The 20,675-nt window shown below is 37.8% G+C and overlaps 1 protein-coding gene across 2 annotated transcripts in view; it reads right to left on the minus strand.

The window, feature by feature from the left end:
- The window catches only part of TBC1D23 (TBC1 domain family member 23), a 38,464-nt gene extending 18,468 nt beyond the window's left edge, over positions 1-19,996 (minus strand). The window contains exons 1-8 of one of the 2 annotated variants that reach the window (XM_033005281.2): positions 19,876-19,996; positions 10,258-10,369; positions 9,915-10,020; positions 6,934-7,138; positions 3,917-4,040; positions 1,596-1,720; positions 1,439-1,482; positions 394-497 (exon numbers count right to left, since the gene is read on the minus strand). In XM_033005281.2, the coding sequence (XP_032861172.1) occupies positions 394-497; positions 1,439-1,482; positions 1,596-1,720; positions 3,917-4,040; positions 6,934-7,138; positions 9,915-10,020; positions 10,258-10,369; positions 19,876-19,919 (864 nt within the window). In that variant the 5' untranslated portion in view covers positions 19,920-19,996. The remainder of the gene's footprint in view (positions 1-393; positions 498-1,438; positions 1,483-1,595; positions 1,721-3,916; positions 4,041-6,933; positions 7,139-9,914; positions 10,021-10,257; positions 10,370-19,875) is intronic. The other variant, XM_033005282.2, reaches the window with a different exon arrangement.
- Between the last annotated feature and the right edge of the window lie 679 nt (positions 19,997-20,675).

Consider the following 20,675-nt stretch of genomic DNA (forward strand, 5'->3'; position numbering starts at 1 on the left):
GGGAGAGAGAGCTGCTGCATTGTGGTTGGCTGTCAATCAGGCCCAAACCACGACAGTAAGGAAGAACTGCAAGAACAGTGCAAGTGATGACAAGTTTTATCTCTAGTAAGCAACTTTTTCCTGTTTGCTGTTGCAAGTACAGCTAGGACTGCCGTGCAGTCTACTACAAAGCAGTTGTGGCAGTATGGTATTTTTGCAGGGAACCGTCTATAACATGTTTCACTTAGCCTTCTTATCTTTCAGAGATCCTAACAGTAAATACTGCCAGAGTAACAACATGAAAAAAATTGTTTAAAAAAATCCATCACAATGAAATATTCAAAGTTACTGTCAGAAGGAGCTTAAACAGTTACCAAAAAAAAAAAAAAATTTTCAAAATTAGTTTGTTATTACCTTCCTAAAAGAAGCTGGAGTTTTGCTACAGTAATATTGTGCCAAAGAGAAGAGATCTTCTATATCTTCTAAATCGAGATTGGCTGGTGAGGTTTCTAAGAATTCTGAGATACACAAAGAACACAAGTACACCATGATTTCAGACACAGAAAAGCAGCACCATGCATTTTTTCACATCATAAAATAACTTATGAAAAATATGGCATAGCACAATTGATTTTATTGATTAAACATTAATGTTGATTCGTTCTCCAGGTAGAAAGAGAAGATACAGGAAATGCTCCTTAGCCATGGGAAAACTATGCTAATTGCTATAAATGTAAACCTTCTACACAAATTAGTTTTTACCACACTCTTACTTCTGCATAGTTTTAGCTTTCAGTTGTAATACTAAGCCAGCTGCCTTTTCTAAAGAGAGCTGAACATGAAAATCCTCCAAAACAGAGTACTTATCAAGAGCACCGTTATATGTACAGGATGGTAGAAGGGTGTAGTTCTGCAGTATATGGCAGAGACACAAAATTCCAAGCACCCTCATTTTTAACTATGATGAGATTATTAATTATATTGTAGCATGCCATGTAAAAAAACATACAAAGTCAGGTGAAATAGGCTCAAGAGAAATTTAATGTAATCCTATAAAAACAGAAAAAGGGAAGCCAAGAACAATGAATTAGGCCCAAATCAAATGCATATAAAGATAATCTGGAAAATGCAAAAAGTGCAGTAGATTTAAAGAAGGATTTGAAATCTGCTGCTTTGGGCTTGGAAATACAGTGATTGTTTCAAGTACTCCAAACTGATGTATAAAACTAGGTGCCAGAGTGCTAGAAGGAAACTCAAGAAAAGAATGTTAAGGACAAGGCAAATGTGATGCAGCAAAAGAATAGTAAGAAAGGAATTAGTGGGTGGGGGGGATTCAAGAATGAGAAAAATCACAGAGTAAATAATTAAAGAATTCAGTTATTGAGTAATTAAAAATAATCAATGGGGATTATATTACATGGTAATATTTCACTAGCAGCTATATAAGAGAAGTACTTACTTATCATTTCTTCTTTATCTGATTCTTGTGCTAAGATAACGTCTCTGAAAACAGTAAAGTCACAGGCATAGATTAAGTCAGTAAAACCAAAATGAAACATAAGTGGATTAAAACAATGTCAGGTAGGAATGTCCCAAAGAATTAACTATACACTTACTTTGCGTTGACAAGGATGATTAACATTAAGAAATAAATAAAGAATGGATCTGCTTGTTGTAGATATCCATCCCATATTGCCTGAGTGACTTCAGCTGAACAGTAATATGAGAAGAGGCTTCCAAGCTAAAAATTTGGAAAACAGTGTGAGAAAATAAAATAACCAGGAACAACCTTCTCAGAATAACATTTTTAACAGAGATACAAGATATCTAAAAAAATTAAACCAACAAAATTATGTTAAAACATACGTTTGTACCATGTGTTGAATGTTGGTTCTACTCTCATAAACAATTTTTATGGAAACAGTGCAGTAATGCTACAGATTATCTGTGAATAAATACCCCTAGTGTGAAGGCAGGCTCAGCTGTACATTGTCAGCTCTGAAAATTCAGCCAGAGATAACACAATCATGCTGGAATACTGTTTAGCTCATAGCCACTGCTAAATACCAATGACATCAACATTACAATAAGAGAATATATTTACTTAACTAGCTTAGCAAGTAGGACTTTGAAAGGATCCTGTAAACAACATTCTTTTCATTTTTCACAGTAGAATGAAGCTAACTGAACACAGTTGCATGTGTGTTTGACAATGCCACTTACTTAATGTTACATTATGATGCTTTATGGTTGAGTAATTAAATATTTGTAAGAAAAAGAAAATTTTCATTATCGTTTAAACTGTTTGCCTGTTTCCATGTTCCCATTTAAACATACACCCTCTCTGATATGGAAAGTTCAAAGTGGATAAAAGAAAAGGTAGGAACTTCTTTTCTTATGTGGCAGACAGTATTTTCAATCACACCTAACTCAAATGCATACCAGCTGGCTTCACTGGGGTCTCATGAAATTTGCTGACGCATACAAATTCTGTATCAACAGATCTACAGCTTTCAAAAGCTCAGTATCTGGCTTGAAATACTTATGATGGAATATTTCAACACTTCCTAGTACACTTTTATAACAAAACATAAGAAGATCTACCCAGTTCTGAGTCAAATGCAACTGAAGACAAAATGTCCCTGAACAATGAGGCAGTGACAGATCTCTGAATGTTCCTTATGTACTTCTACACATTGGAAATACCTCTATATAGACTAAGGTTTTTGGCAGATTAAACAAGGAATTCTAATGTAATCTCATAATATAATATGAGGCTTAAGATTTTTTTCTTAGGTTGTATACTAGAAAGCAAGACACTGAGGACTGGCAACCACCCTAGGTCATTTCCCTACCTCCTTTCAAAGGCAAGATTTTTTCCTAATGAATCACTAAACTTTTAATAAACTTCAAAGAAGTTTGTATTTACTAAGGAAAATTATGTATATAAAAAAAGGGAGATTCGGTAGGAAAAAAAGACCTGATTCCTCTTTTGAAAGCTGATAACTGGCAAAAGGCAGATTTTGAGAATATGGAAATTCTTCCTGGATTTTTATATTAAAATTGGTAGCAGCCTAAAAAAATATTTTCCTTTAAAAAAACGAAACCAAAACCAAATACAGACCTCACAGCTTAATAATTCATGTCAGTCTTATTTAACTGAAAGTACATGGAGTTACAGAAAAATTTTTAAAAGCCAATGGGTATGAAAGAAGAGCCTAGAAGAGTTCATGGGTCATAAAGACTTCTTTATTAATTTACGGACTTTGCCTTTGTAAGCACGGTATCATGATTTTGTATTGCATATACTAAGTAGCATTGAAACATGAGAATTTTGCTGCTTTACATTGTTATCCTGCTACACAACCTTTATAAAAAAAAATATTGAGGTAAGTGTCTTTGTAACTACCCGCAACTTGAGGCAGGTTTTAAGTTAAGGTGAGGAGGAAATGACCAATTCTTGAAGACCTCTAAGATATATGTGCCGAAATTCCAAAAGGCATAGGTAGCACTGTATGAGGCTGTCAAATACACCTATTAGCATGGAGGTTTTTAAAACAATTAGTAATTTGACTTTAAAAAGACCTGTTAGGCTAATATTTATCCATATTTACAACCATATAGCTGCTCATCATAAAAACTAATGTCATGGCTTCTTAATTTTTGAGTATGTTGGATCCTCCCATTCTTACTATTCCAAGTAGTTCCTAGCTTCAGTGGCTCAATTAATGTCCAGTACAATAAAAACACAATGTTAAGATCTCATACCTTACGTTAAACAACCGAAAACAAAAAGCCCACACTATATTAAAACATGCAATTTATTTGAATATATGCAGTTTCAACTTCTTGTTCTACTTTTCCATAAACTGGCAACATGTACTTAAATTCTAACAAATTTATTTTTCATTATGTTTCCCTACTTTCACTTTATTACCCAGTTGAGTGCATATGAGTCTGGAGTCATCTTCTTAGTATCAAGAAAGGAGCAGAGTTCAGGCTCGTGGTACTGAAGAAGCAGTCTAAATAGGTGAAATGGTCTTCCCCTCATAAAACAATCCCTAAAAAGTAGCAGTGAAAATAATCATAAACCAGCCCCATAATATTCCAGTTGGCAGACTAACAGTATCAATTTTTTATTACCTGTGATTATGCGATTTCCTATATTATTCTAACTCACAGGGACTGATCATGAAGTCAACTTGCCTCAAGAATTAAAAAATCAACCAAACAAAGCAACACTGAAACCAACCCCACAAACACTGAAAACTCCACTATATTAATAAGGCAGGAGAAGGAATAAAATACTGCTAATACTTGATAGAGTATAAAATACAGAAGTATTTAAAACATTTAAATATTAAAAGAAGGCTATCATGGTATCAATGTTGTTAACTAAAAACAGAATAAAAAAAATAAAAATCATAATAATATGGCAGCCAAAGGAAATTTAAAAGATGCTTATGTCATACATGAATAACAATTAAATGTTAATTCATCAAGCAGGAAATAAAGGAGTATTTAAAAATGAAGAAATAGTTATTTAAATACATCGGAAACTTGACACAGATCTCCAAACACAATTATCAGCCTAACTTTCTTAAACAAGGGTATGCCTATGGTGGTGAAATGGAAATGTTCAAAGCAAAGCATACACAGGGGTTATTTTTTTAAATTATCAAAAAACCTCTGATTTCCTATTAAGTTAGGAGGGCAAAAAGTGTGAAATGAAGAAAAATATTCTATTAATGATTTAGCATAAGAATCTAGACTTGCAAATTGCTTTGTTTGAAAGGTTAATCCAGTCAATTACTCCAGTCAACCAGTTATTCTTCACTACCTTTTAACATTAAGAATAGATAAATACCCAAAAATAACTTTAAAAAGAATCTTTCCACATTTCTACTGACAACCTCGTTTACGATTTTTTCTTAACTGTTTTGCTCAGTAGTTTTTTACTTCTGGTACCTATCGTACAAATCAACCCTTAATAAATACCCAGTTAAAAAAAAAAAACAAAATAAAACACACACACACACCCCAAAAAAGCAACCGAAGAACAATCACCTCAAAAACCCCCTCACTTATCAAGAATTGTGAATTCCTGAACCTATCCATTGCTTCCTAGGCAAGAAGCCCCACTGAGGCAGCAGGCTCAGCCACTGGAAAGATTGGTGAAAAAAACAAAAGCAAAGCAAAAACAAGTAAAAAGAGGTTTTAGCTAAACAGAAACAAATTGCCCTGGAAACTAACCTACATTTTACTCTAGGAGAGGGTGATTTGTTGTTGTTGTTATTGGTGGTTTTGTTTGTTTTTTTTAACCAAAAAAGGAAGCTATTTTCTACCATCTGTTAGAGGTAATATTGGTGAAATGTAAGCAGATGTAATGCAGCTTTTTAATTAGTTTACTACCTTACAAGCTCTCACACAAATCATTGTCTACTCAATTGGATCTATGAGATAGTGTTTTCTTCTACTTATAGTCCAAACAAAGAATACTAATGATCTAGGACTTCCATAATAACTGTTTGTTAATTCTGTATAGTTCAGAAAATTCACCATTCTAGAGGAAAGACAAGAGGATAAGGAAGATAGGTATCCACATGATACTTTATACCAAAAGCCTTGAGAGTGACAGTGTTTTCAAGGAAAAAATAGTAAAACTTCCCTCATCTAAAATAGCCTATTATGTTTTTGGTTCCCCCTTTGCCCCCATTCTTCCTTTGGCTTGCTAGAGAGGCTCCTTCAAAAAAATCCAAGATATAATATGATCCAACAGACTATGCTGTACATTTCCCTCACCTGTTGTCAATATTTTGTCAGAATAAATTCCCAATAAATATTTCATTATAGTTACAAATGTGAATAAAAATCACATGATTTAGAAAACAAAAATAAAAAAATAAAACCAAACTTTTATCAAATAGTAATGATGGTCTGACAGTCAAACATCAAATCAAGACCACCTTGACCTAAGTGGAGATTTAAAGAAACCCCTCTCTACATCTCGTTGAAACACCACCTAGGTTCTTGCAGAGAAACTCAAATAGTAGACACTCTGAAAGACTTCTTCTATGGCTGAAAGTACCCAGATTATGTGACCATAACACCATTATCCCCAAACAGTTCAGAGCTGAACAGTATTTTAAGTCAGAAATGGACAGAAGCTGATTCAAGTGACAGGACTGATAAATATTTCCTGCCACATCACCGAACATGTACTTTTCTTATTATGGGCACACATCCGGCAGCTGGGCCAGAATCTCCTCTCCAGAGAATCAGACCAAGACCTTTAATTACAGACTATCCATATGTTATTTCACAAGGTCTTAATCAGAAGATCCTGTAGCCTCGCTGGAGTGTCATGGTGCTACTCCAATATAAATAAAACACTGTTTTAGTGAGAGCATATATGTAACAGCATGAAAAGCTCCAATTTCATATTTTTTTAATTAAAAAAAACCCCAAAGAACATAAAAAAAAAATCTAGTCCCAACTCAGTAGAATACAGGGAAAATATCAACTGCTACTTCTAAAGAGATTTTGAGACTTGAGAGTTAGTACTTATGAAGTATTTTGAAGTGATATGGATAGAATCATTTTAGAGATCAATAATGCTAGGAAAGAAAAGAAAAAATGCTTTCATGTAACGTATGTGAATTAGATAGTTCCTAAACAAATATTTTTGATATTGCATGAAATTACAGTTGTTCTTTAAAAGGCACATTGAGCCTACACCAGTCACAAGCTAACTCTTTACATCTGAAACCAACTCCACCATCTCCTGAACTTCAACAGGTATTGAAAGATGGTTCAATCTAGTATCACATGAAGGAATCTGACAACTTTTCTACAAACAGCGTTATTCTAGCCAAAACCAACATGCACATCCTCTCAGAAAATACTTTTAATGCCAATAAAAATAGTACATGGGCAAAAGAAAGAGAATTTTACCTTGGAATGAATTTATTCATGATAGCATAAAAGCAGTTGTACAAATCACTGCGTGGCAAACGAAGGTGCACCAGAGGTGTGAGTAGATGTATCCAGCCGAGGCAAGAACTGTACTTAACATTGCGTGATTTACAATAAAAAGTAATAACAGACTCAATATCCAGAAGTAATACTGACTTCTCCTCTTCTGGCACTGACAACTGGTCTGAAATAGGCAGAGCAATACAAACCACATTAATGGCCTTTCAAAGAAATTATATGAGATTATTTCTTAGCACAATTGCAGCAATAGGGACTGCCTGGGAAAAAAATAAGCAACAAAGCCAGACAAACAAAGAACTAACAGTTTGGATTAAATGCTTATAGAAAGGCATCCAAAAAGTCATCAAAATAAAAGTGATTTTATAACCCCAGTAGAATAAGGCATTTAAATATCCTTTAAACATTGCAACAGCAGGATAAAAGAAGTTTGGGTTTTCTAGGATCTATATGAAACAAAGAGGTAGATTCTTTCAATGTGCAGAATTCCCCTCTTCTATTCCTACAGGATGGGCTCAGCACATAACTTATGCTCAACTCTACAACAAATTCATTTGAATATCAACACAGATCAATCCACAATGCATACCTCCAATTCCTCAAAAGCCCACTGACATGCAAATTTGCAAAAATCAGTAGTTTGGAATCAGCCAGGCTTCCAGCCTTAAACTTTAGTATTAACATAAAAATCACATTTTTAATCTCTAGTTCAAAGTAATTTTCCTAACAGTGGTTTAACTGTGGGGTTGTTAGGATGACTGTAAAAAGATAAATTATTTGATTACTTACAACTACAGCTGGCTTTTAATTCAATTTGGTACTGTTGCTAATCAGAAGATACACTAACCACGAATATGTAATCTTTATATGATGTAGTACTTTGTTACAAATTCTTACAAATGTTGTAAGGTGCTGAAAAGTAAAGATGTCCCCTATTTTATTAAAAACTAATTCTAAATCCATAATTTCTATTATTGCATTTGGATGAAAATTGTGACCAAAAAAATGGTACAAAACCAGTTCCGTAATTAAGGTAGCAAGCTAAACACTTCTCAAATACTGTCAATTATTGAGTTGGATACAAACACAAAGCTTAGGTTTTCATTACTTTCAAAGCATCTTTCTACATAGACTCTTACTTAAAAGGCTGACAACACTTCAAAAAAAGTACTGGCATCCACCTCTCCGCAGGCAATGAACCTCTAAGAAATACTGAAACATGTCAGTACCATTCCCCAAATTATGCCTTCCTCCATGTGATGAAGTAGCTATTTATCTTCCTTACAGCTAAATATACCAATATTTATTATACAGATTGCAGTGAAGTCAGACTTTTGAGTAAGTTCATACAATTTTCACTTAAATATTAAACATCTCTTGAGATTTTAAAATGAGAAATCTAATATTAAATACATTTATGAATTATGTATTTCAGGAAAAAATTTGTTTTAATCCACTCAGATTATATCAACTTTACTATAGCTAAACTGACAGTAAAAGAAGGAATAACCATGCTGTGTCTGGGACAGGGGGAAGAGATGCCTACACACTACACTAATGCAGTGGCATTAAATTTTTAGCTAAAATTTTTCCCCCTCAATTACAAGAAGGCCATGAGTCTCATTACTGTTAATAAAGTTTTTATTACAGAAGTCTTTACTACTTTCCCCACTAAAGCCAGTCAATATTTGGCATTTCCCTTCCTCTGCCTCTCAAGAAAATTAAATAGCACATAAAACTCAACTGCTATCTGCAGATTCCCTTTCACTCTGGAAACTACTTGCTTCGCAAAAGCACCGAAGGAGAGAGATTTAATCCAACCCCAAATTGCAATCTCTATATAACCTTTGTTCTGAACTAACTTTACATTTATTACTCTAATCAGTTTAATAATGTTACGTATTACAAAATATTTGCCAGTAAACACAGAAGGAGAACTAACAGACATTGAAGTGCTTAATTTTGTATGTTATGAATACTAACTGGGATGTTTTGCCATCTTCCTGAAAAGTGACTGTGGTTAAATAACACAGTGGAAATTTCCCCCCTCCCCTTTCCTTTCCAAGACAGAAAGAAAAGGAAAATAAGCCCTACTAGATTCTAGAGCTATAAAATGTAGAACAACATTTTAAAAGCAGGAGGTATGTATGCGTGCAATCACTCCATTCTCTTTCTTGACATTCAATTGTGCAAGAATAAATGAAAGCATGACAGGTAATAAAACAGAAGATTCTCTTATTGATGCCATAAGAAGTATCCTAATATATGAATTAGCATTGACTCCATCATCTGACCACTGATACTAATGTTGTTGTACCTGGGGTCAGGGATTTGGCCAATTTTATGATGAGCTGCCAATGAGATCCTGTTTCAGCGTTGAAGCTCACTGGAAAATAATACTCCAGTATGCCTGTAATGTCCTGGCAGCATTTTGCTTTCACAAATACAACCTTTCATTTTTGCTGAAAATGCTATTAAAAAATATCTTTCCTCAAAACAGTCTCTGAAGTCCAGAATGTTTAGTATAGTTTTTCCCTTAAAGGTTATATGCATTTTGGTGTTACATCAGCTTTTCAGATTAAGAATGGGTCATTAGACAATTAAAAACTTGAAGGACACTGTAGAAAGAGTGTCTTGTTTAAAAGATGGAACTTGGAAAAAAAATATTTTTTTTTTTAATTCCTGAAGACTTCTGACCATGCAAATTATCATTTGCAAGCTAATACTTTAAACTTCCATGACAACATCCATCTCACAGTCAGAGTACAGGTAAGATACTACTGTTTTCTTATGATTTCTTACTGATTTTCTCTGCCTTCTCATCTTCCTCCTCAAAGCTTCCTCCAACATGTAAACATCATTCAGATTATTTAAAACAAACAACCAAGCAACTGAGAATACAGAAGTTTTCACATAGGTGATTTAAATGTAATTGAACTTACCAATTAGCTCTTGGCAATCCTTATGAATTATATTCTGTTCAGGTAGGTCTAAAGAGCCATCCCAGGATGCCAGGCTGTCCCCCTTTCCTACAACATTAAGTGCAATCTGCAAATAGAAATGGAAAACCCTATAAACATTTTAGTGTCCTTTTGTAGTTACCCAATTACTGAACTCAGTAATATAACTCAATAGAGGGATATTCTAAAACTGAATCAGCATACATGCATATTAAAAATCCAGTATTACATCTCTTCTGCAGAGACACCCAGTTATTAAATCATTTACCTTGAATCAAACACAATTTCAAGTATTTCCTGCTTCTCGATTCAAGCTCATATTTACCTTCCAGACTTTGGCCCTCAGATCAGCAGGCAATTGCCTTCCTTGAATGATGTTTCTCACAGTTTCAAGATCACAGCCTCCTTCTTCTAGAGCGTCTGCAAGGTCTTTTTCCCTGCAATAATGATATGTAATGTGTTCACTAAAAATTAATTATACAGTATTTTTCAATGTTTACCTATTAAATAGCTGTAGACTGAAGGCTACTATCAGCAAACTCCACACACACATAAATGTATATTATAATACAATTTGTCATTTACTAAAAATAAGTATTTGCAAAATGCTATTTATTCCCTTATTTTTTAAGGCTGCTTGTTCAACTTCTAATTCCATTCAGTTTACATACAAGAAAAAAATAAGTCCAGGGCATTTCTGTTTTGTTTTGGTTTGTTTTCATGAAGTGGCAATGTTACAAAATGTATCCTAAAAATGCAAATTTAAGTTGTAGTTTGCAACACAGGAGATACACAGCAAATTTTCACATACACACAATGCATTCAAAGCAAACATTACACCTAAATTAGATGGTGGAGATCTTTAAAATAAAATATTAGATGACCTAGAAAACAGAAAACTTATTTCAAAGTTTTAGAAGAGACAGCTTTTAACTCCATCTTTCCCTAGAATTGGAAGGGACCTTTTAGTCAAACTCAGATTTACTTAACTATGAAGTTCTAGTACTGTAAGTGTGGACATGTGCACAGGACTGAATTAAAGCATACAAAAATGTTAATAAGAGTGTAGAAAGTCGCAAAATACATAAATTCACAAGACAGTCAAACAGTAATGACATTTCAGTTGCCACAATAAGACAACAACAATTCATAAACATTATAGATATGAAGGTACGCATTCAGAAATTATTACTTTACAATCTCTCTGATAGCTTCTGCAGACTGTTCCAATGGTTCCATGCTGTCAATAATGAGAACCACAACTGATGATTTCAGGAATTTCAGTATCATGTATCAGAGCAGTGGCAAAACACTCGGTTCACTGGAAAAATAACAATGGCAGTGATACATAGGTCCCGTTGGCAACACTTCTCCCTTACTGTATCCTCTTAACTGTTCTCTACTAGCTCCGACATGCCTTAAGAAGGGCTTTGCTTCATATACCTGAGGAATTAAGCATGCATCCAGGAGGTTTATAGCCAGAGCAAAACACAAAACATGATTGTTTATCTGGGGCAGATACTAAAGTATGAAGATGCATTCTTTGTGAACAACACATCTATTTATATGCATGGAGTAACAGATGTTGAAGTGTTATCAGTGTAATTCTCAATTACTCCACTTACATACACTATGTAGTCAATTCCAAATACCCACAGAAAAAGAATGTCAGCTGTTGAGCTCTTGTCTACTCCTTTAGTTTGCATACATCCACAACTAACTCCTTGATATAAAGGTTCTCAAGTTTGGTCTCCTGAAAGCTTAAGACATACATTTCTGATTTTCCAAATTTCATCCTTTTTGGCAAACAGATTAAAATCTCAATCCTCTAAGAACATATGCTCATACTTAACAATAAGCAACAAGCTAGCCCTACTTCAGACTTCTCAAAGTATTTAGAAGGTTGAAGAATAAGCATTTTCCTTGCATTGTATCAGCTAGTTTCTCTGCCAGTACTTTTTGGTAGCACTTCAAATCATATTTCAAATACAGACTGGGGCACAACTAACAGTCTGTTTTCTTCAAGTAATTTTGCAAATTTGGATTAAAGAAAGCACTGTTCACAAAGAGACTGACTTATGTTATTTTCTTTTATTTTTTGTATTTAAAAAAATTCCAAAGCCCACTTATTATAGAACTACAGGCTAGATGTGTGGCTACCCTTTTCCTGAGACAGAAACGGGCAAGGGAATACCCAAGCACACTTGCACTTCCATCACCTATCCTATTGTTGGATTGTGTATATAACAACCAGCTTTGGAAAAGTTAAAGCACCAAATCAGTTCACCCTGAATAAAAATCAAGTATTTCCAGGGCATTAACACAAAGAGACCTAGCACTCAGCAGAACTGCATGAACTCTGGGATGATCTAACTTCAGCAGAAGCCAACATCAAACATCAGCTGAAGAGAGCTAGATGCTCTTAGATACAGTACAGCTTTCTGTGCATACTATGCATGGCAAACAGACTAGAGAGCAACGGCTAGGCCATGAACTGCAGCACACAAAATACTATTAGTTGCTACAAATATCATCCAAGTATTAAATAGGCATGTGGAAATGAATGCAACAGCTGCATGCACGTTGTATTTCAGGCGGAAATGTCTTAAATTGAAATTCTTAAACTTGGTTTCTATGTCCTCCAAAGAAAGTTATTTGGAAAAAAAAAAAAAAAGTAAATCAATATGTGTGAAACAACACTTAAAAACACATCTACAAAAATTACGAAAAATACACCTGGAAAAGAATGTTTCACAGACCTGTGAGTGTTAATTATACCAGTTACCAGTACCTAATATTTACAGCTTAAAAAACTGTGCATGAGTTAACATCAACTTCAACATGTTATTTGCAAATGTATGCTTCTTCTGTCTGTTTGATAATATATTACTTGCAAAATCTTCTTAGTAAACACTGTCATCCACACTGTGTGTACAGTGTACAACACTGTAAATATGACAGGCAAATCCTAGCTTTAGTACTTCACCTTAAAAAGCAAGAAACTGATATGCCCAAATCCCACATGAAGAGATGTGATGCATTATCAACATTGAATTAAACGAAATAACAGCAAGGGAAAAAAAATGCATTCTTCTACTGTGATTGAATTAGCTACTCTTTTCCTCCATCAACTCCCAAGATGGCTCACAGGCTAGAAGTAAAGACTTCTCAAAGATTAAGAAAAATTTATTTTCTAATAAATATTCTATTCAGGCTAACTTGCAAAGCACCAAGTATGAAAGCAATTTTGATAGGTTAACACATGTCCACTGGCTGTGTTTTACCTTATTTCAGTCAGTGCTGCACTATAAATATTCCAGTAAACTGCTACCAATCTTGTCTTTCATGAGTAAGATCAGCTAGGAAGTTGTCTGTTCATATGGACAATTATTACACTAACTTTGGAAAGAATGCAGCATTTCTCTTTATGGGCAAGTTCCTCCAGACCTGAAAATCCTTAATTTCTGTTCTACCATGGCTCCACTGCCTATATTTAGATGCTACTCAAAATTTCGATTAGATGTGTAGAATTCCAGTGTATACCCAAGCCATGGTCTGAAAGGTTAATTCCCACAACACATACACACAGGCATGTGGAAAATATGGTGACTGGTGACAGCCAACATGGCTTCACTGAGGGCAAATCATGCCTGACAAATGTGGTGGCCTTCTACAATAGGGTTAGAGCATTGTTGGATAAGGGAAGAGCAACTGATGTCATCTATCTGGACTTATGCAAAGCATCTGACACTGTCCCACATGACACCCCTGTCTCTAAATTGGAGAGACAGGGGTTTGATGGATGGACCACTTGGTGGTCGAGGAATTGGCTGGGTGGTCGCACTCAGTGTTGTGGTGGATGGGTCCCTGTCCAACCTTAGAGCAGTGACGAGTGACGTTCCTCAGGGTTCAGTGTCAGGACTGGCACTGTTTAACATCTTTGTTGGCAACACGGGCAGTGGGATTGAGCGCGCCCTCAGCAAGTTTGCCAACGACACCAAGCTGTGTGGTGTTGTGACACACTGGAGGGAAGGGATGCCATCCAGAGGGACATGGACAGGTTGGAGAGGTGGGCCCAGGCAAACTTCATGAAGTTCAACAAGGCGAAGTGCAAGGTCCTGCACATGGGTCAGGGCAATCCCAGGCACAAATACAGGCTGGGTGAGGAGTGGCTGGAGAGCAGCCCCAAGGAGAAGGACTTGGGGGTATCAGTGGGTAAAAAACTGAACATGAGCCAGCAATGTGCACTCGCAGCCCAGAAAGCCAACTGTGTCCTGGGCTGCAGCAAGAGCAGTGTGGCCAGCAGGTCGAGGGAGGGGATTCTCCCCCTCTACTCTGCTCTCATGAGACCCCCCCTGCAGTGCTGTGTCCAGCTCTGGGGGCCCCAACATCAGAAGGACACGGACCTGCTCGAGTGGGTCCAGAGGAGGCCACAAAGATGCTCAGGGGGCTGGAGCAGCTCCCCTGTGAGGCCAGGCTGAGAGAGTTGGGGTTGTTCAGCCTGGAGAAGAGAAGGATCCGGGGAGACCTTATAGCGGCCTGCCAGTGCTCACAGGGGGCTACAGGGAAGGTGGGGAGGGACTCTTTGTCAGGGAGTGTAGGGATAAGTTGAGGGGTAATGGTTTTAAGCTGAAAGAGGGTAGATTTTTATTAGTTATAAGGAAGAAATTCTTCCCTGTGAGGGCGGTGAGGCACTGGCACAGGGTGCCCTGAGCAGCTGTGGCTGCCCCCTCCCTGGAAGGGTTCAAGGCCAGGTTGGACGGGGCTGGGAGCACCCTGGGCTGGGGGAAGGTGTCCCTGCCCGGGGCAGGGGGGTTGGAACTAGATGGTCTTCAAGGTCCCTTCCAACCCAAACCACTCTATAATTCTATGGTATTGCTCAAAATGCCATAAGGCACAACGTTGATATTAGTGTATCTGGAGTAAATTTCCATACTTACAGAAGGATCTCTGAAATTCATGCCAGTCTGGTGACATATTATAATCAACAGGTAACTACCTTCATAGGTATTTAACGTGACTTTATTTTAGCTAAAACACTTCAGATGCAAAAGAAAGCTGGAGGAAATAAAAATTGATCAACTGTTAGGAATTCAGCTTCAGCCATTTTTTTTTTAAAGTATTATTTATTTTATGTATATATGACTAAGGTACTCAGCAATAATCACTTATAAATACTAATGAAGGGATTTAAAAATGCAGGGATTCCAGCAGCAGGGAAAGGATAATAGACAGCGTTACAATAAACTACAAATACATGGGAAAAGATATATAGCATTAAGAAAACTATAATCAATCTCTAGACTACAATGCCTGGAATGTACCTGCTAAAGTCCAAAGTCCATTATATCTGTTCATTTCTTATTAGGAAAGACAGATCCCTTTGAGGTGCCTCCTACAAGTCAAAGTGCATTTTTGGAAAAAACGCTTCAAGAGTTTAAAGCTTTAATTTTTCACGGCCACACTCCTAATACTAATTTAGTATTTCCACAGCCCAACAGATATCTTCTACATGTACCAAATTAATTACCTAAAGCACACTTATCATTCCAAAACAAGATGATCACCCTTTTTCCAATATGCACTCAATCTACTACTGCACACCTGCCTGTTAAAGATACTATTCAGTGGCCTAAAAGAGGATTAAAACAAATACTCCGTCTTAGATAATACCGCTTACCAAACTGCTTCCCATATTCTGACCACTGACCTGATGTTGGCATAACACTTGAAAAGCTTCTTTGATTATTTATTCCCGCACTCCTCAAGTGACCCACTCATTGTAGCTGCCCATGATATGCTCTAGTAGGCCGCTGCCACCTCTTCCACTCTAAGAAACACTATTTCTTAAACATCTTCACACAGCATTCCTGTTTTCCCTAGATGAGAAACAAGGCTGCTGCCAGCTGAACCCCTTACCAAGACTATCATCAATTTTAGTTTCTATAAAGTCGTTGTCTCCTAGGACATCAAACATACCCAGTCTGCAAGTTTTCATGTATTTCTGGTAATTGTAGCATGCAAAGAGAAAGACAGGCACATGCATCATAACACTGCTACCACAATTATGAGGGCTGACTGTACATATCTATGTTAGTACCAAACTGGACTAATTTAGTTGAATATATTTTCACTATTTTTGTTACTAAGGTTGAACTAAACTAAATTTTAAGCAAACTTGAGAAAGCTCACAATAGCATAGACGTTTATAACATGCAGTAATTGCAAACAAGCTTTACTGGGCAAGTGAATAGGGCTCATGAAAATTTCCAAAGTCAATGGCCAATATCAGTTTATTTTCAGTCATCATTCTACCTTCCCACAGCAGAGAACATAGCTTCCCACCACAGAAAACTATCCGTATAAAAGCTTTTTCTTTTCCTCCTCAGAAATACGCTTTTATATAATCTAGTTAACTCTGGTTCCTACTTTTAATTTAGGTGTCTCCTGACTACTGGAAAAAAGCCTTAACAAAAGCTGTATTAAATCGAAAGTAATGAGTATTTGTTCTCTACAGAAAACAAACAAAAATCAGTCCCTCACATTTACTTCAAAATATCCATTGTATTCAGAACACAACTGAATATTCTTTTTTTTCAACTGAACACTGGAGAAAAACATTAATTCCCTGACATTTTTACCCCTATTTTTGTCTCAAGTGTGTTAATTTCACACTTAACTGCAAAGTATTTTTTTGCTTGTATGCTTTCATCATGGCTCCAAGCACTAATAAATCAGATTCTGAGCACAGAAAAAAAATACACATACTAGCTTTGTCACCCTGTTGTCTGAAGCAGTTGAAGTGTATTTTGGAACCCAGAAGATTAATTATTCCAATGTGATGTTAAATACACAGGAACAATTCCATCTGTGGTTACAGTTATATTTAGAGAGTTCAGATCTAAACTTCCGAAGTATAAATCTTAAAATAAAAAATACTACTTGATCAAGTTCCCTGAAGCTTGGGTATTAAACAAACATCCACAAAAAGGTTTTAGAAATTAATCCATAACTGTTTATATCTTTTTCTGTTTAAGAACTTGAACAGAAAAAAATGAAGTGCAAGTTATTTATTTCCTTGATAAATGAGGAAAGAAAAAATTAACTTCCAATTACAAACTTTTTAGCTAATAACAGTTCAGCTTGTTTGTGTCTATACATTCTATTGACTAAAGTTATGGCTAAAATAATCAAATAAACAGACAAGAAAAAAAGAAATTAAGATTTTACAGCACAGCTTAAAAGCAGCTTGTCTCCTTTGTGTTTCACAGCATTCTTAGCTTTGGACACAGATATGCCTTCCAGTATCAAATACTGCGAGCAATTTCTCAAATTAATTTTTGAGAATATGCCAAATAGCTAAAAATAAATATTTAATAAACAAGGTCTGACAGATTCTTCTAATTTTTAAATCAAAACTGCTGATAAACTTCCTGTATTTACTGACGAAAAAGCTGACAGTCTCATCTTTCAATAACTCCGTAAGTAAGTTTGGAAGGGAATGGTGTTGGGTGGGTTGGTTTTTTGTTTGTTTGGTTGGTTGGTTGTTTTTTTAATTGCATTGTGCAGTGGCAAATTTCCCTGTCTTTTGTTGAACAAAACACCAAGCAGTCAGCACAGATGTTGAGGGGTTTAAGTCATCATTAGTTTGTGCCACCTCCAAATCACTTACACCAGCACTGCACATCAAGTTGACAGAGGTAAAAATTAAAAGGACATTTTATGTTCATAAGCATGGCTAGATTCTACATACTCAAGGTGCTGTCACAGTCTTTGAAGACAAAATTACATCTGCCTTTGAATCTCCCTAAAGAACTGAATAGAGGACAAGGAATCAGCACTGCTGCTGGCTTTGTTCCCAACATTCAGGTGTACATATGCATCATTTCATGTTTTGGCTGCTTTTTTTAAAACATGAAATGTTACTGCACAATCCTATATACTTCAAAACTATGCTGAGGTAGTAATTTACACCAAAAAGCTCATTTGAAAGACACATATTATACTTAGAAAAAACACTGTTCAACATCATTCAGATATGTATACAACAGTTTAAATCAATAAAAGAAAAAGAAAGCATTTAACTGAAACTGGCTTTAAAAAAAAACCCAAAAGACAACAAAAAAAACAACCCAGAACACAACAAAACCAAAAAGCCGTGTGATGTTTCTAAACAAGCAAAAAGGAATACAACTGCATGTTATTCACAGGGTACAGCTCTAGGAACAGGATCTATTCCGGCATAACGTAGCATTTAAGCATAAACCTCTTGAATTGTCCCCATGAAGACTTACAAAATCTCTTCAAAAAGGTGCCTTCAAGTTTGCCTTTTCTAGTAGTACTAGCACATCAAATTTACTACAGTTATGTTTTGAAGCTCCCAGTCAGAACAGCAACAATGCAGGCTGTGCCTTGAAGTATGTCTGAAAAGTGCACTTGTGCCTCATTCTTAATAGAAACTTTAGCAGTTTGTTGTGATCTGGGAGACTGTAATATTATTTCAGTGTCAGTATGAAAGAGATTTGAAGTGTTTTTTTCAGAGATATTTCAACATGGTTCTTACTCAATGGGTCAGAGTTATATTTCAAAGTGTCAGAACAGCACAGGCCATGAGTCTGTCTTTAACTTTGTAATTATACATCCCAACAGTCAGGTCTGTATTTAGGAATAATGCTTATGCAACACTGTACCTATAGAGAGTGCTTCATAAATTTTGAAGCTGTAACTAAAAGCAAAAAAAGGCTAAAAACCTACATCAGTGTATTTTCATTTGCTAGTAAATGATACTTAATTGTTTTATCCAAGAGCTGTGTTGGTAGAACCAACCTAGACAAAGACCAGATACCAGCTAGACCTACATGTGTGTCAATTCTGGCTTCTTTACAGTGAGATAACAAACCACAAAGAAGGCTGAGCCGAGTTAGCATGAAACTTCGAAACCACCACGTAAAATAAAGACTAGAAGCAAAAACATCAGAGTGGAAATGATCATAAAAAGTGTATCTGTAAGGTGATTGTTTGAAAAGTGTGGACGTGGAAAGGACAAAGAGCAGGGCTTTGGTACAGAACCAGAAACAGAAATCACATGCGTTACAAAAGAGCAAAGAGAAAAACAAAGTGAAGATGCGCAGGAATGGAGATGTGGGGTGCAGTAAGAATAGCTTCAGTGTTTAAACACAATGTTTATTTAAGCCTCAGCAACCTTAAGTGACTACACATGCAACAAATACTTAAATCACATCAACCACATCACCGTTACCATCAAGACGATCCTACACACGCTGCAGAAACAGTCTATTCTTGTCCTAGAGGTTCAATGTAAAATCCATTATAAGCGATAGCTACACTAGAAGAGCGCGGCGAGCAGAACCATTCAGAAAACAAGCCAGGACCTATCGCTGTCACCTGGGCTTGAGTCAGGACGCAGAGAAAGGAGAAGCTGGACTGAACAAAGCAGCTCCACGCCAGGCGCAGCCCCCGGGCAGCTCCTGCGGCATTTATTACCGTTGTCCTTTCACCCCTCCGGAGGGAGCCGCCCGCAGCCGTTTGCCGCCGCGGGGGGATGACCCCTGGGCTGCCGCCGGGCCCGGGGAACTGTCCGTCCGTCCCCCCCCCCCCCGCCGCCCGGGGAACTGTCCGTCCGTCCGTCCCCCCCCCCCCGCCGCCCGGCCCGCTCCCAGCGCTCCGCGGCGGAAGGGCGACGGACAGACAGACAGACAGACAGACAGACAGACGGACGGGCGGGCGCCCCCTTCTCCCTCCCGACGCGCCAGGGGCGGCCTCAGCCCCACACCCACACACCGAGTGGGTAGGTGTCCCGTTCCCGCCCCCCCCGCCTTCGCGGAGGGGGGAAAAGCGGCGACGCGCGGGAGGTTTCGGCCCCTCTCCCCTCCCGCGGAGGGGAGGGAGCGGGAGGAAGGGCGCCGACACCCCCATAACTCACCAGCTGCTGGACGACGGCGGCGGCGCCTCTTCCCCTTCCGCCATCGCTGTTGACGTGCCCCGCGCCTTTGGCCGTAAAGTGCGGACGGAGTGGCGGGGTGATTTTTTTTTTTTTTTTTTTTTTTTAATTATTATTCCGCCATCCCTCCTTCCCACGCGCCTGCCCGCTCCCGACGCCCCGCCTCCTCCCGTACTGTCGTGAAGTGAGGGCGCCGGCCGCAAAGCGCGGAAGCCTGCCAGGGGAGGAGGGCGGGGCGCTGCCCGAGGAGGCGGCGCTGGGCCGAGGCAGCGGCGGGGGGGCGGGAGGGCGGCCGGGGCCAGGCCCGCGCTCCGCTCGCCGCGGCGGCTGCAGGTGCCGCCTGCTAGGAAGCCTTAGGAACGGGTCTCTCCGGCGGGGGAGCTCGTCCTGTGAAAAAGCTGGGTATGTGCGGTTTTCGTAAAGGTCAGCTGCTTCGTTGTGCGCACGTCTGATTGCTAAATGACTTCCTCCCCTATGGTCAGTAGCGAGCGAGGCTATATATACCCCCCACGAGACACAAAGTTCACAGGTTTTACACAGAACCCTGTTTCTAAAGGCTAAAAAGCAGCTGGTAATATTCAGTAGCAACCCTGGGCAGAACTACGCTGAACCTCTGGATCTTGAACGTTCCTGACCCACCTACCCCCTCACAGGGAAAAAAAAAAAAAAAAAAAAAAGTTCAGAAAAAGGGCCTCAAGTAATTTATACGTGGAATAGCAGTGCCACCTGGTGATACATTCGTGTCCTTGCACTTGTCCGCTTCACTTCCACAGCTTGCCTCG

Source organism: Tyto alba, unplaced genomic scaffold (assembly GCF_018691265.1).
Source record: "Tyto alba isolate M040663 unplaced genomic scaffold, T.alba_DEE_v4.0 Super-Scaffold_14, whole genome shotgun sequence".
Taxonomy (NCBI): domain Eukaryota; kingdom Metazoa; phylum Chordata; class Aves; order Strigiformes; family Tytonidae; genus Tyto; species Tyto alba.